At 47.1% G+C, this 16,295-nt stretch overlaps 1 protein-coding gene and 2 pseudogenes across 2 annotated transcripts; all 3 read right to left on the reverse strand.

Annotated features, from left to right (window-relative positions):
• Positions 1 to 3,161: 3,161 nt before the first annotated feature.
• Positions 3,162 to 6,739, reverse strand: LOC119334029 (annotated as a pseudogene).
• Positions 6,740 to 7,448: 709 nt separating this feature from the next.
• LOC119328121 lies at positions 7,449 to 10,605 on the reverse strand (annotated as a pseudogene).
• Positions 10,606 to 10,811: 206 nt separating this feature from the next.
• On the reverse strand, positions 10,812 to 16,073 carry LOC119328120 (endoplasmin homolog). 2 transcript variants are annotated; one of them, XM_037601151.1, is made up of 15 exons: positions 15,919 to 16,073; positions 15,119 to 15,239; positions 14,878 to 15,031; positions 14,710 to 14,790; positions 14,505 to 14,616; positions 14,214 to 14,340; positions 13,950 to 14,088; positions 13,621 to 13,717; positions 13,331 to 13,512; positions 13,006 to 13,221; positions 12,749 to 12,914; positions 12,530 to 12,668; positions 12,295 to 12,445; positions 11,460 to 11,864; positions 10,812 to 11,356 (listed from the first exon to the last, which is right to left on the reverse strand). In XM_037601151.1, the coding sequence occupies exons 1-15, from the start codon at positions 15,983 to 15,985 to the stop codon at positions 11,111 to 11,113; spliced, it is 2,403 nt and encodes an 800-aa protein (XP_037457048.1). In that variant the 5' UTR covers positions 15,986 to 16,073; the 3' UTR covers positions 10,812 to 11,110. The 2 variants fall into 2 exon arrangements, with proteins under 2 accessions (XP_037457048.1, XP_037457047.1); XM_037601150.1 differs by having other exon boundaries at positions 13,603 to 13,717.
• Between the last annotated feature and the right edge of the window lie 222 nt (positions 16,074 to 16,295).

The raw sequence follows: 16,295 nt of genomic DNA on the forward strand, positions 1-16,295 counted from the left end.
AGACTTTTTTGAACTATTCTAAATGATCACTAGCCACGGCACGTCTAGTCTTCGCCATATCTGGCAAGTTCACCGGCCATAAGCCCCGGAAAGTGAAGGCGCGGGAGGGGAAGAATAGGAGTGACCCTTTTGGGACCCAAGTCATGACAACATCCCATGTCCCACTCTTCATCCTAGAAGCCCGTTGTGTCGAAGGCATCAGATGTGGACGTGTCGGCATCGTGGTCGAAGGCATCATATTTTCTAATTTTTCTCCCTTTGTTTCAAATTCGGACACATTTTAGCGTGTTTGTGAACATCTTATAATAATAAACGGAGGGAGTACACATCACACATAGTGCTGGGTTGACCATCGCATTTTTGAAGTGTCGGGGCGAAAATCGGCCCAGTCTACGATTTTCTAATTTTTCTCCCTTCATTTCAAAGTCGGACACATTTTAGCGTGTTTGTGAACATCTTATAATAATAGACGGAGGGAGTACACATCACACACAGTGCTGGGTTGACCATCTCATTTTTGAAGTGTCGCAGCCGGACATCCAACCTTTTGCGCATACATTTCAAATTGAATTTGAATAAACTAGACGAATTTCATGTAAACTAGATGATTTTCACTTAAACTAGATAAAAATATTACATTTTCAACATATTTCAATTAAATAAAATCGGACGAGACTTTTTTGAACTAGTTTAAATGATCGCTAGCCACGGCACGTCTAGTCTTCGCCATATCTGGCAAGCTCACCGGTCATAAGCCCCGGAAAGTGAAGGCGCGGGAGGGGAAGAATAGGAGTGGCCCTTTTGGGACCCAAGTCATGACGACATCCCATGTCCCACTCTTCATCCTAGAAGCCCGTTGTGTCGAAGGCATCAGATGTGGACGTGTCGGCATCGTGGTCGTGTCGGCGGGGCACGGACCGCGTCGAAGGCACGGACGACACAGAGCTGGTGTCCTCCGCGATAGCCCAGGACTCCTCTTCGGCCACCTCCTCGCCAATCTCGTAGGCAATGTGCATGGGCTGGTACAGTGCCCGCTGCTCATTCAGAAAGCCCGGATCCTCCACGACCATGGCCGCAACGACATCGTCGTTAACTTGCTCGTCGATGATTTGTCCCTCCGCGAGCCGATTTCTCGTTGATGAGCCGGAGATTGTAGCTTTGGTCCTCCTACGCTTGTTGGAATGTCGACATGGGCAGCGACAACTGCTCTTCTCCATGACGGGCTGGTGCGACTGGGCAAGCTGGGGCGTCGGCTCGTCGTCGGATGCCTCCTCCGTTGTATGGTCCTCGCCGCTGAACTCCGGTAAGCTCCTGTCAACCTAGCCTTAGTATGTCGCGCAAGATGGGCCTGCCAGCCGGCCAACTCCTGATTCTGTTCTGTCAACATGCTCACCCACACATTGCTGTAGAACTGGAGGTCGCATAGGACGTGGTGCAGTGTTGGTCATGCTGGGAGAGGAGGTAGCATTTAAAATAGCGGGTGCCGGCTAGGACAAGCGCTGGGCTATGTCAATATGGGCGCGGGAGTGGGTTTCTCATCCACCGCGCCTATTTAACGCCGACAAGCATATTGGGTGGGAGTCGGTTTGAATGCGATACAAAGAAATCTAATCACGACCGTTCATGCGTTTCCGGCATTGGAACATGGGTGGAGATCGGGTGGCGCTCTTGGCCGACGCGCCGCTTCAATGCTTGCTCTAGTGAGAGGTTTTGTCGGCTCTAAGCTGGCATGAATGCGGCGCTAGAGCTCTGTGGCGGCAGTGGTCGGCATGAATGCGTGCGTGGTAACGATCTGTACGCCTACAAAGCCCCCTTGGTTTGCGTCCGATTTGCGACAAAACAGACGTTTAAATCAATCCACGGACCGATGGGGTACCACATTGGGTGGCATTCTACCGTCGGACCGCTTGGTCCGAATGATTGAGGGTCCGTGTTGGAGATGCCCTAAGGCCTTATTTGTTTGGGCTCGATTTCCGTTTTCCTTTCCATTTCAGGGCGCCCATGTGTCTCACTTTAAGTAAGACGGTGGGAACCCTTGCTGAAGGGTGGCCCCAATTGGACTGGCCCAGGCACGCGGGAACAACAACCTCATCTTTTTGTTTTGTTTTGTTTTGTTTCGTAAGTCATTTCCGTTCGTAGGGTTAGAGTAACGTTATTTGGGAATTTCTTCAATTTGAGCTCTCGTTGGTGCGATTCTTTGTGTGTTGCTGTTTTACATCGTTGTAGGAGACCCCTGAGACACCACTGTGGAGCTTACTTAGTGTGGTGATATGCTGCATTCGGATCCAAAGTGCAAGCTGCACCACTTGAGGCCGCTGAAATTTGCGGCTTTTGAAGGCATTGACACTGGGAGGTGCTTCTATGGCTGTCATGTGCACGCAAAACACTTGTTAGTAGCAAAAGTGAGTCTAAGCATTAGATCTAGGAACCTAACTACTAGTCATATGGTGAGCTAATTAACTGCTTGATAAGAAACTTCCACTTGTGCTTGGACTGCATTTGGCACTGCACTGCAGTGTCTGAAGCATTTAGGCAGTGTAATGAATTTTTTCTTCATTTAAGCACTTTACTGAATTTGTCTGAATAAGTATTGAATTTGTATGAATTTTGCACTGCACTGGTGGCTGGACAATGGCATCTTGACTGCCGCGGTGAGCTCCCTGCCAAGAAAGTTTAGAGGAAGAAGAAGAAGAAGGTTGGGCGCGCAAGGAGGGCGAATTATTGCACCGAAGACATGTTCGTTCTATGCCCCAGTTTGTGTATGAATTCTGTTGTTTTTGATGTCACATCTGATCACACACGCATGCATGTGATGTAAAACATACGTGCACGAGCTAGTACTAATATCTCTCCTCTCCTCTCCTTAATGCGCAGCCTTAACCCGTCCTCCTTCATAGTCGCCTTTCTAGTGATGCCAATGCACTGAAGAGGCTTTAAGCAAAGTTTATTGCATCTGGGTGGAAGATACTATGAGAACATATTCCATTTTTTGCCAGGAGACCAACCAAGAGATACATATTTTTAACTTCTTTCACAGGAGTAGGCAAAGGTAAATGAAAAGAAAGAGAGTTGTAACTCCGTTCGAGCTTTATGCTATTACACCGGGGACAAACAAAATAACCTCTCATAATAAGTTTGAAGATGCATGGATGATGAGATGATCACTCTGAAGGGTCGTCTAAGACGGTGATCGCCTTACCGGAGCGCTCTGAGGTCAGCCTTGCCCATTTGTGAACCTCTGGTAAAAATCTTCGTCTGACGCCCATATTCAACAGGATAGCACAAGGCCATATCCTGGTCGAGACCCATGGCTGTATCCTCATCTGCTCAAGAACACAAGCATTTTCCAGGATACAACATGCAAGCTTAGTCTGAGCCGTGTAGCACCGGAACCCACTGATGTAGACGGTCTTAAGGTGGTCATGGCGGCGCATATGGGGGCCTTCCTCCTCCACCGAATCATCATGCACCCCGACCATGTTGTGTACATACTTCATCTGCATCTGGAAGTTAGCAGCCAGTCGGTCAGAAACAATCCAAGTGCTGATCTTTCCCTAAGAATAATGGATACAAGCATGCATAAATATACTAGAGGTCTGTCTATTTATCTAACTACACGAATAAAATGGCACTCACATCCAAGTGCAGAGTCTCCAGTCGGGGTGCAACATCCAAACAGTGGGCCAGTTGAAGAACACCATTATCGCAATTTGGTAGGTTAAGATAAATGACAGTTAATTGACAAGTCATATGCCTCAAATGTATAAACATGTGGTCTGGCCTTGGTGTCAGCTTCTGCAACAGGAAATTTGCAAAGACAAAATGAATGCATTAGAGCCCATTCTTCTATAACTATGAGGTAAAAAACAAGAATAGATAAATAGACACCGGGGGTAACCTGTTCATTAGCAGATATACGAGCTTGCACATATTTAGCATATTCACTCGCAAAATGATTGGAACCATAGTGAATACACGGGCCATTCCATTTCTGCCTTCAAACATTATTGTAGCCTTCTCTAACTTGGAGCGACCATTAAATACTATAGGAATCTCTTTTCCTTTGTACTCAAAATGAGCAAGATCAGCAGCATGACACTCAATCGTCTCGACATCCATCTTCTTAACTAGCAAATGCTGAAGTTTATCAAGTTGGTGCGGTATGCTTATATTGGTTACCCCAAAGCACTTGATCATCTCTAAGTCCTCAAGTGCCCGACAGTTTGCTAAAAAGCCTGGAATGTCCCCAAATATCTGAACACATTTCAGAACAAGCTTTCTGAGTACTGTAAAGCCATATATTCCTGAGTGTGGCTTTATAGAAACGCCGGTGAGAAACAAGGATCGCACAAATGAGCTACCTTGAGTGCCTAAAACCTCGAGCGGGAAGTGGTGAAATTCAAATGGATAATCAATTATTACCAGAGAAAAAGCTATTATCTTTGCCTTCGATGTAGCGGCAAACTCAATCCACTTGTCGAGATTATCAGAGTCCTCTTTGTGTAGTCCACACCTGATGCTGAACTTATTGATTCCTATCCCACTATGTTGTCGAATAACCCAATTTATAGTCTCAATGAACTTTGCTTGTCTTATTTTGGTAGTACCCTTGAACTCGTCATCTGTGTCCCAATCCAGACTAGTGAGGCCATCAAAAGAAAGATTGCAGTGGAATCTCCAGACCATTTTCCAACTTGTGGAAACAACGCATGATCTAACGACCTCTTTCAGTGGCAGCAGTGAAATTATAATAGCTTGAACTTCCTGTGACAAGAAAGGATGAATTGTTAGGCATATTGACTAGAACTAACAGCCACTGATTGGCATAATGAGCTAAATGTGCATATATTTGAAAGAGAAATCTACGCAGATGCAAACATGTTTTGTTTGATGATCTATTATAGCAATTTGATATGCTATCGCACATAAAACAAGTTATGAAAGATGCCACAAACTTTCACATCACTTGAAAAATAGCGTGAAGTAATATACGAAAACACTTTAGTAAATATTCAATTTCCCTTTATGTAGTTTGTGGAGAGAAAAAAAAAAGCCTGGTGGAATGGAAGTTACCGCAGGAAGGTCCTCCATCCTAAATGATGGCGGCGAGCCGCACGTGTCGGCCATATCGTCGTGATGCTCAGACCTGCCCATCTTGACCACCGCTGCCTCTTCCATGGGCTGCTGCACGGATTAAGAAACCATAGATTATTTATTTCTAGAAAAGGAGGATATACTCCGGCCTCTGCATCTGGATGGTGCATGCAGCGATTCTATTAATTATTCACAAAGACCTTACAAAGTAATAAATCAATAAGACTAAAGCCACCATCATGATAACACATGTCGCTACTCCTATCCATTTGATGAAGGGGTGACGAATGTCCAAGCCGAATACCAAACAGACATTGCACTAAAGCCTAACATCTAAAGTCGGATGCCCGAGCCAAGCCACAATGTCGGGACTGGCTCACACACCGGTCTGTCGCACTCTCAGAGGCCGCCGCCATCGTCTTCCGCTGATCCATCTCCAGAGGAGGTACTGACGCACTGACCTTGCCAGGCCTGCCGTCGACGCCACCACAGCATCAGACAAAACCACCATCCTGCACATATCCATCCACACGCGCCCGTCGCCGAAACTCCGCGGCACCATGCCGCCAGGATCCGTCGTTGGCCTTGCGGTTGATGTAACACCGCTCCTCCTCTTGTCCTCCCCAGCCAGCACTTACTACAAAATGATGCCCTTGGGAGGGAGAGCGACACCGAAGGCGCCATTATCATCCGATCTGGTAGATCCAAATTTAGGGTTTCCCCCAGAACATCCCGATCGAGTCGACATGACCTGCTGCGACGATGCCTCAAGAAGGAAACCACAGTGAAGCGCGGTTTTCACCGGAAGCCGCGTTGTCCCGATCTCGCGGCTGGCTGGAACCGATGCCGCCGTCGGTACTCCGGCAGAGATCCTCCATGCTTTCACCGGAGCCCTCATCGCGCCACCAACCATCCACGTGAGGAATCGACGACGGATCTGGGTGGGATCCAGATCCACGGTCGCCACCATGCCCACCATTGCCAGCACCACCAGCCATCGAATCATCGGTTGCCGCCGCACGATCAGGGAGCCGCCCTGCCCGCGGCGCGAAGCCCCTAGACCGAGGTGCCCCGGCCACCTCGATGGGTTGCCACTGCCTCCTCTTGCCTCAACGCCTTGGGATCGGGCACCGCAGCACCGGGCCAGCGCCAGCGGCAACGGCGGCATGATCTTTCGCTATCCTCCCTGCCGTCCAAAGCCGGAACGAGTTTAGTCTGGTTACCCTTTTATGGCGAGATTTGATCTTTTGCCACACACATCTATGCTGGCACATTGATAACTTACCCTTTTTTATCCGATTTAGGCCCATTTCCAAGTTTACACTAGAAAGTGAATGACCGAAATGTCCCTGATGCCCACATCAGATGAACCCTAGCTCTCGGGGGATGAGGATCCCCTGACGTGGGCTATCCTACCATTGGGTCGCTGACATGTGGGTCCCACCAAGCATCAGTCCCACCTGTCAGTGACAAAGGTAGGGTAAGGCAGTGATAGCCACGTCAGAGGATCCATGTCCGCTCTCGGGATCCCAGATTTCTTTGCCGCAATCCATGGCTGGTTTCAGATTACCTGGACGGTGAGAAGATGATGAATTTTCATGGCAAGCACGTTGGCTGACAACACCACGAACATGAAGATGGTCATGGCCGGCGAGGAAGATGATCTGGCCCGGGCTCGTGCTTTCATCCAGCCACATCCAGGCACAATCTGGCTTGGTTTATGACATCGTCTCTCCCAAATTCCATGAGTCACATTGTGTTCCACAACTGGGCAATGATCAGGCGGTAGTGCTTGCAAGCGAATTCCTCATCTTCCCTTCGCAGGTTATTCAGTTTATTATCCATGTTTTGGATCCGCTCTTCAACGTCCTTTTTTTTGTTTGAATCTCTTTCAGGGAGAAGGGTGGTTTGTTCATCCTTTGTTTTGGATCTTTGCCTGCAGCAACCAAACAAGAATGTGTTTTGCTCGTCTTTGTTGGATCACGCGTTTACGTTTTTTCATTATGGTTTGTCGACCAAACACTTCCTCTCTTCCTCTCTTCATGCAGAATAGGCCATATCCAACTTTCGGTTTACTCGGATATAGTTTTACTTCTTCCACAAGAGTTGGAAAATGTAAATGAACAAAGGGTTGTCGTTCAAGTTTTTTCTAAGAGAAAAGACCATATGGTTCAAGATGACTTAGCGCACGCTGGAGTAGCCAGTTCAACATAATACACCAGCTATAGCCTGAAGAACACATAGAAAACAAGCGCACGCACAGGCGCAGCACCTGCCAACATTAACTTTGAAAAGGCATGACAAGATCGTTTTATAGAACACAGATCACAGATGGGGAAATGACATAGGCTTACTCACTCTGAAGGGTCGTCTAAGACGGTGATCGCCTTACCGAAGCGCTCTGAGGTGAGTCATGCCCACTTGCGAACCCTTGGTAGAAGTCTTCCCACGACGCCGATATTCACCAGGTTAGCATAACGGCATATCCCGGTCGCGATCCAGGGCTGTACTGTCATGTGCTCAAGAACCCAAGCATTTTCCAGGACACAGCACGCCAGCGTGGTCTGAGCCGTGTAACACCAGAACCCACTAATCGTTTGATGGTACACAGAAATAGCCTTACTCACTCTGAAGGGGCGTCTAAGACAGTGATCGCCTTACCAAAGCGTTCTGAAGCAAGCCGTGCCCACTCGCGAACCCCTGGTAAAAATCTTCTTTCGACAGTGAAATTCTTCAGGTCAGCATAACCGCATATTGCAGCGGCAACCCTTGGTTGTACTTTCCATGTGGTCAAGAACACGGGCATTTTCCAGGATACAACACGCCAGTTCGGCCTGAGCCTTGTAGCACGGGAACCCGCTGATGTGGACAGTCTTAAGATGATCATGGCGATGCACGTGGGGGCCTTCCTCCTCCGCCACCTCATCAGGCGCTGAAGCCTTGAAGTATGAATATATCATCTGCATTTCAAAGTTAACAGTTAGTCGGTCAAAACCCGTCCGAGTACACATGTCTTTCCTGGAAACCATCTATTTGTCTACCAATACCAATAATATGGCACTCACATCCAAGTGCAAGGTCTGCAGTTGGGGTGCAACATTCAGACAGTGAATCAGTTGAAGAACTCCATTATCGGAATTTGGTTTCTTAAGAGACAAGACAGTTAATCCACAAGTCATATGCCTCAAATGCATAAACATGCCACATGGTCTTGGTGCCAGCTTCTGCAGCTGAGACATGACAAGGACAAATAAGATGACATTAATTAAAACCCAGTTTCAAGAAACTAGTACTCCCTCCGTAAACTAATATAAGAGCGTTTAGAACACTACTTTAGTAATCTAAACGCTCTTATATTAGTTTACAGAGGGAGTACAAGGTAGGAAAACATGGATATGTAAATATAGACCAGGTAACCTGTTCATAAGCAGATATTTGAGCCTGCACATTTAGCACCTTCACACGCAAAATGATTGGAACTGCAGTGAATACATGGGCCAGTCCATTGCTGCCTCCAAACATTATTGTAGCCTTCTCTAACTTTGAGCGACCATGAAGTACTATAGGGATCTCTTTTCCTTTGTACTCAAAATGAGCAAGATCGGCAGCCTGAGACTCAACCGTCTCGACAGCCATTCTGTCAATTAGCAAATGTTGAAGTTTATCAAGTTGGTGCGGTATGCTTAAATTGGTTACACCAGAGCACTCAATCAGCTCTAGGTCCTCGAGTGCTAAACAGTTTGCTAAAAAGCCTGGAAAGTCTCCGAATATCTCAACAAATTCCAGAACAAGCCTTCTGAGTAGTGTGAAGCCACATATGCCTGGGTGTGGCTTTTATAGAAGCATCAGCGAGATACAAGGACTGCACACAAGAGCTGCCTTGAACAACTAAGGCCTCAAGAGGGAACTTGTGGACTTCTTTGGACGGGCAAACAATTTTCTTCAGGTCAAAAGACATGATCTTCGCCTTTAATGAAGCGGCAAAGCCAATCCACCTGTCAAGATGATCAAAGTCCTCGTTGTGCAGGGCACACCTGATGCTGAACTTACTGACTCCTACCCCGCTATGCCGTTGAATAACACAATTCACAGCCTCAATGAACTTATCTCGTTTTATTTTCAACTTAGCTTGTGATGTTTTGACATATTCATCAACGGCGGCCTCCTCGTCAGATTCCAAAGGGGGCACTGAAGGGTCATCGTCCAGTTCATTGGGACCATAAAAACACAGATTGCAGTGAAATGTCCAGAGCATTTTCCAACTTGTTGAAACAATGCTGGTCCTCACAGCCTCTTTAAGTGTGTTAAACTGGTAGACAAGCGGAATAGGCACTAATTTACTGAAATCCAAAATGCACAATGCTGAAACTGTATGCATTGGAAAGAGAAATCTGACCAGATGCAAATCGCATCTTTTTAGAGAGTTTTTATTGGGTGTTTTACGATCTTATTTGTAACAATCTTGCATGTACTCCCGGATGCCGTTACAGGTGTGTGGAGGCGACGTCTGTGGGAGCGTTAAAAGATAGTTGTGTCAGCCTGTGTGGCTCCTAGAGAGAATGGACAGTTTTCAGGCCATTTTGCTCTGAAGACAAGGAACTAATTTCTCCTTCAAATTTGGACGGAATGCGAAGCTACAAAATAAGAGAGAGGTTTTCCTTTTTGGTACTCCCTCCGTTCGGAATTACTTGTCGCAGAAATGGATGTATCTAGACGTATTTTAGTTCTAGATACATCCATCTCCGAGACAAGTAATTCCGAACGGAGAGAGTAGTTATGAGGAAAATAATTTTGACTGATGGCATGGAAAACATGTTCTCCGGTTCCCCTGAAACTGGTGACCATCTCTATGCACTGTCCTGCAGCCAAGTAACTGTCGTGTAATCTAGTGTTCAGTTCGGCGCAATTCTGCTACTAGTACTGTTTTTACTTATCAGTCATGTACATGTTGGTTTTCGCAGTTTCCTGTTTCGGAACACAATTTAGTTGGAAAAATGTGAAACGGGACTACATTTCCCTCTCTAACAAATCAAGCAAGCCGGTGCTCTGTTTCGTATACCAAACAGCTTGACCCTAGACACAAAGCCTCATTTCAAGAAATAAAAAAACTAGTGAGGCAACAAAACACCATTTTTTTTCACCCCGGAGGTGCAGATCCATGGAGAACACCACAAGAGAGGCATCACATCACATCAAGGGCTACTTTTTTAAGTGAAAAAGGAGGAGGTGGCTGGAGCGAAGTTACCGCGGGAAGGTCCTCCATCCGAAAGGACGGCTCATCGCCGGCGACGTGGTGGTGGTGCTCCACCCTCGCCGCTGACATGGGCTGCAGCTGCACGGAGAAACCGACTAATCAGGAACACCAAGAGGAGGGGAGAGGATGATGACAGTGTTTACCTGCGGATCTAGAGGAAGGGGAAGCGGAGGAGCGGCCATTGCTGCCACTGCAAGATCGGCTTTCCTTTTTGGTGCCAACGGAACGCAATCTGACAGGCGTTTGGACGATTTCATTTCTTTTCGTTCGCCCTTTTCCCCACCTCTTCAGACTTCAGTGCACACATCACATAGACACTTCTGATCTAAAATGGGGCCAATGCATTTATGCTCCAATCTAAAATCGATTTCTGCAGCACAAACTTGAAATCAAACTCACGGGCTAACTCAACCTTGGAGCTACCCTAATAACCCTGCATTGGTAAAACTCAATACCACCAGACTACCTTCGTAAGCCCAATTATTCATTTCTGTAACTACAGAACCGTCAAGAAACCAAAAGAGCAAGTATACAAAAGGGCGCTTCTGACTTCTGGAAGCAGGCATGCTAATTTGAACTAGCTAGGGTATCATTTAACTTTTTAAAAACAAAACTAGGTACAGTACATTACACTGACAAAAACCTCGTATCACGATGATTTGCGTTTTCGCGCGGTAAAAATGGACGTCCCTCGAAACCATCACATTTCCAGTCCAACACTTCTAGTGAGAGCTAAATGGGCGATGACAAGACCATCAGCAACTACAGCTCGTCCTTGTCGTACTGCTCGTGCTCCGGCTCCTCCGCCTTGCCCGACTCCTTCTCCTCCACCTCCGGCTCCTCAACCTCATCTTCCTCCTCCACGGCCGCGTCGGGGCTCAGGTCCAGGCTCTTCTGCACCGACCGGTAGATGCTCGAGGCGAAGTCCTTGGGGTCTGGCAGGTTGAACCCGCTCTCCATCAGCGCCGTCTGGTACACCAGCCGCGCCGTCTGCTTCAGGCCCTCGCTCTGCACACACAGACACCATCAAGTTAGCAAATCATAAGACACCGTTGCCTCTTGTAGCATTCAGAGAGCAAAAATCATGGTATACAGGGAAGACTGTACTTACATCGCTGTCCTGGGCAACCTTATCGCGGAGCTCCTTGATGATGGGGTGCCGGGGGTTGATCTCCAGGACCCTCTTGCCACGCATGTATGCCTGCTTGCTCGCGTCCGACAGGGTCTGCGCCTGCATGATCTTCTCCATGTTTGAGCTCCACCCGTACTTGGAGGTGACCACCACGCAGGGAGTGTTGTGCAGCCGGTTGCTGATCTTCACAGAGTCGATGCCCTCCGTGTCCAGGGCCTTCTTCCACCAGTCGGTCAGCTCCTTGAACGACTCCTTGAGGTCCTTGAGCTTCGAGTCCTTTCCAAGCTTCAGGCCCTCCTTGGACACGTTCTGGAACTTCTTGTCCTCGTAGTCCATGAGGTATTGCATCAGGTACTCGTCCACAGGGTCGGTGAAGTAGATAACCTGCAAGAAAAGATCGGGTGCCATGTTACTTCACAAGCTTCATACAGGTTACCATTTAAACCTGCTGCAAATGCCAAGCATAGCACAAAGTATCCAGCTCCTGACACTCTGACAGGTATTAAGTTACTCTCTGCCAGCATTGGAATTGACATTACTGTAACTAGATACTGAAATTCAATCTGTGCATTCAACTCAGAATTTGAGTCCTAAATCTCCTAAAATGCTGTATGGCAACATAATATGTGTTGTGATCTTCAGTAAAAACTGGTTTCTGAATACACTGAATAGATGAAATCATCATTGTGAATTTAATTTCTTTCAAAAGTGCATATGTAAGTAAGCGGGACAAATAGCAAGTGCAGTGGTAACGCAGTTGCATAGGTACTACTAAACCTGACTGGAATGAAAAGGGGAAACCACAGTAACATACCTCATAGTTTTTCTTGGTTAGCTGCTCAAGGAATGGAGATTTCTCTAGCTGCTCCTTGCTGCTTCCTGTAAGGTAGAAGATGTCCTTCTGCCCTGACTTCATCCTTGAAATATACTCATCAAGGGAGACAAGTTTGCCATCTGACTTGGAACTGAAACAGACAAAAGATCAATTCTATGCCCAGTATATAGAACTACAGCATGAATAATACTGGGATACAGAATGCAGGACAAACCTCTCAAATCTCAGAAGCTTCGCAAGACGGTTCCTGTTTGTTGCATCTTCAATGATTCCCAGCTTGATCGATTTGCCAAACTCATTCCAGAACTTGGCATACTGGCCCTTCTTCTCCTCCATTGCACTCTTTTCATCATCTGCTTACAGAACACAATCTATAAGGACTATCATCATAAATTATAGCAAGTGACTTGAACTTCCCAGAAACCCTAGTTACCTGTCTTTTCTTTGTTGCTGTACTCATCAGGATCCTCCTCAGCAAGCTTCCTAATCATGTCAAGAGCCTTGCGGATCAGTTTCTTCTTGATGGTCTTCAGACTGCTATGTTGTTGAAGCATTTCTCGGGATACATTGAGGGGCAATGTGTCTGAGTCAACAATACCCTAGAGAGAGAGAGAAATAGCATGTTATAAGTTAATCTGTGCAAGTCGAGCATCACAAAGAAAACAATCTGTACAAGTCAATATGCAGTACCATCAAAAAGCTGAGGTACTTTGGAAGAAGATCATCGAATTCATCAGAGATGAAAACCCTTCTAACATACAACTTGAGGTTTGACTTGTTAGCATTGTAGTAGCTCTCGTACAGATCATGTGGAGCCTTCGGGGGAACAAATAGCAAAGCTTTGAACTCGACATCTCCCTCAGCACTGAAGTGGCTCCAAGTCATAGGCTTGTCGTCACCAAAGTCCTACAGAAAAAGCCAAGTTAGAAGTTGTTCCTTATTTTCTTCTACAAGTCAAGTCAGAAGCTTGGCATTTCTCCTATATAAATTATAGGATCCTGAGAGCAGTATGTACCTTAGCTAGCGAGTGGTAAAACTTTGCATACTCTTCTTCAGTAACCTCCTTGGGGCTACGAAGCCACACAGCCTTCATATCATTCAGAAGCTCCCATTCAGTAGTAGTTTCCTTGACAGTCTTTGTCTTCGGCTTCTTCTCTTCATCATCTTCTGTCTCTTCTTCCTCTGTCGTCTCTGTGGCTACAAAATAATGGACAATGCGTTAGTGACTGCATGTGCAGAAGACAATATGATCTAGAACGAATGGATAACATTGACTGTAAAACTTACTTGATTCCTCTTCTTCACTTGATTCCTCATCAGCTGGCACTTCAACATCAACCTCCTTGGTTGCCCACAAGTAGATGGGGAAGTTGATGAACTCAGAGTACTTCTTTACCAAGTCCTGCAAAACAAGGAACCATATTAATTAAACAAACTATAGCATAAAAAATGCCACAAAATGGCATATATGTACTGTCATATAATGTTTGAAATACAACTATGGGACAGAAAGACCTATGGATGGATACCTTCAGGTATAATTCAGATCCACTGGGTCTTAAGTACAAATACAGCAAGAATTTAACAAAAGTAAACTGCACTAACAACAAGAAGACATGGTAATATGGTGATACCTTCAGCTTGCCTTCTTCCAAGTACTCCTTAGCCTCATCGCGGAGATGCAGTTTGATCTCAGTTCCACGGCCCAGGGGTTCATTCCATGTATCCTCCGAAATAGCGAATGATCCATCAGCCTTGGACTCCCACACGTATCTACCAGAGAGGGATACAACGTCACAACAGCAACAAGAAAATTGCATAGAGAAAGGCAAGGAATGCATCAAAAGTAGAAGGCATCAGTACTGTGCTAAAGACAAGGGGATTGGTCGGTGTCTTACTGTTTGTCATCGTTGTGCTTGCTGACCACTTCTACATAGTCAGCAACCAAGTATACTGAGTAGAAACCAACACCAAACTGCCCAATGAGATTCAGGTCACCACCAGTCTGCATTTTTTCCACGAAAGCTGCAAAATGTGCAAGCAATTAATTTTATTTACAAGATAAATTCAATGATTAGATTATACACTGGATGGTATTTGGTGCAATATTCCAGAAATAAATAATGCTGATTTTGCACTGGAGAATTCAAATATCTTAGGGCAGAGCAATCGGTAGAAAACAGCAGTACCTGAAGTACCAGACTTGGCAATGGTTCCAAGGTTCTTAATGAGATCTTCCTTGGTCATACCAACACCCCTATCCCGAATAGAGAGAATCTTGTTCTCCTTGTCCAACTTAATCTGCATGTGGACAGGGCAAATGCCTTACCAACCAATTCAAAGAGGAATGACATGGCAATAAAAAAAGGCTAATAGCTCTGCAGGTAACCACACCTGGATTTCAAGCTTAGCAGTGTCGCCTTGGCCCATAACCTCCTTATCAGTGAGGGCAAGGAACCTGATCTTATCCAAAGCCTGCAAACATAAAGGTAATACCCTTTAGTTTCCAGGTCCCACAATGCAACATAAATACAGGGGGTCAGAATCAAATGCAATACATACATCAGATGCATTGGAAATGAGCTCCCTCAGGAAGATGTCCTTGTTGCTGTAGAGTGAGTTGATGATGATGTCCATGAGCCTGGACACCTCGGCCTGGAACTCAAACTTCTCGGCCGAGTTCCTGAGGGTCTTCCTCGAGATCGACTCGGACTCCCTTCACACATCAAAAGCCATGGTATCAGTACAGAATGCCAACAGCATGAAATGGGAACCATCAGCGTCGACAGGCATTAGTGCGCACCTCTGGACAACCTCGGAGTCGGTGGACAAGCCATGGGGGACGGCCCCAAGCTTCTCCTCTACCTTGGGAAAGTCGCCCACCTCGTCGCTGCTCTCCTCGGCATTGACTTGGAGCTTCTTAGCTGCAGGTACATCAAGGGTCAGACAAACAACTCGAATATGGTGTATCGGTGTAGATCACAGCAGATAGGTACAAGTGTTTGAATTCACTAAGAAGAGTATGGTAGAGCGCTAGATCAGTGGCAAACAGCACTAGATTTCCGCTAAGTAAACACTAGATTTGTGCACAAATCTATTGAGTAAACATTAATTAGCAGCATAATTTGCCTGAATTTTAATAACACACAACGGATCTAAGAACCAAGTAAGCCAGTAATGTCGAACACCGAACAAACCAAAGCGGCCCTGCCATTACAACAGATCGGGGTGGCCGCCAGCCCGCATCGGGACAGCGTCAGCAATTCAGATGCGAGATCTACAAGTGAAACTGGACCGAAATCACCATCAGAGGCCGCGCCCAGTAGCACTAGCCTCTACACGAACGGATCAAACCACCGGAAGCAATTCCGTCTGGATTCCCCACCAGGAATTAATCGCACGGCGCGCGATTCAACCATCAGACGCGTGCTGCCACGAAAATCAAGCGGCTACGCGAGCCGCAGAACTGGTAAGCTACCTTCAGGGACCGAATCTGCTCGGTGCCTCTCCTAACCCAACAGATCACGAGCTACCACCTAAATTCAAGGGAGGGGAGAGCTCAAGCGGCGGCGGACGGGGGAGGGGCAGGGAGGAGGGACTTGCCTGGATCGGGGAGGGTGGTGAGGAGGAGGACGAGGAGGAGCGCGCAGGAGAGCGCCCACTTGCGCATCGTCGCCGGCCGCCGCTTCACTCCGTCTGCCTTCCTTTCCTGCTGCAACAGTTTTGGGTGAGCTCGTCGCCTTCGTCTGGCTCGGGGCCGGCGAGATGCGCGACCCATTTAAACGGGCGAGGAGGAGACCCCGCACGCCCGGTCCGCGCGGACGAGCGGACGGCCGCGATGTGGTTCCGGCCACGTGGCGGGCCGTCACTGGAGTATGGGGACGTGGAGCGCGTGCTCGGGGGTCCCCTCGGCCGTCCGTCGGGGCCAGCTGGAGGATCGGACGGGCGGGGATCTCGTGGGTGTAGTGAAGGGTTTGACA

The sequence above is a fragment of the Triticum dicoccoides genome, chromosome 7A, assembly GCF_002162155.2.
Source record: "Triticum dicoccoides isolate Atlit2015 ecotype Zavitan chromosome 7A, WEW_v2.0, whole genome shotgun sequence".
NCBI classification, from domain to species: domain Eukaryota; kingdom Viridiplantae; phylum Streptophyta; class Magnoliopsida; order Poales; family Poaceae; genus Triticum; species Triticum dicoccoides.

What these genes read in the sequence shown, in the direction of transcription:
- LOC119328120 (XM_037601150.1), bottom strand. Translation starts at nt 15,985, where the DNA reads ATGCGCAAGTGGGCGCTCTCCTGCGCGCTCCTCCTCGTCCTCCTCCTC. An exon ending in TGCCAAGTCTGGTACTTCAG is followed by an intron (nt 14,341 to 14,504) that starts GTACTGCTGTTT and finishes CACATTTTGCAG; the next exon opens with CTTTCGTGGAAAAAATGCAG. An exon ending in TTTACCACTCGCTAGCTAAG is followed by an intron (nt 13,222 to 13,330) that starts GTACATACTGCT and finishes CTTTTTCTGTAG; the next exon opens with GACTTTGGTGACGACAAGCC.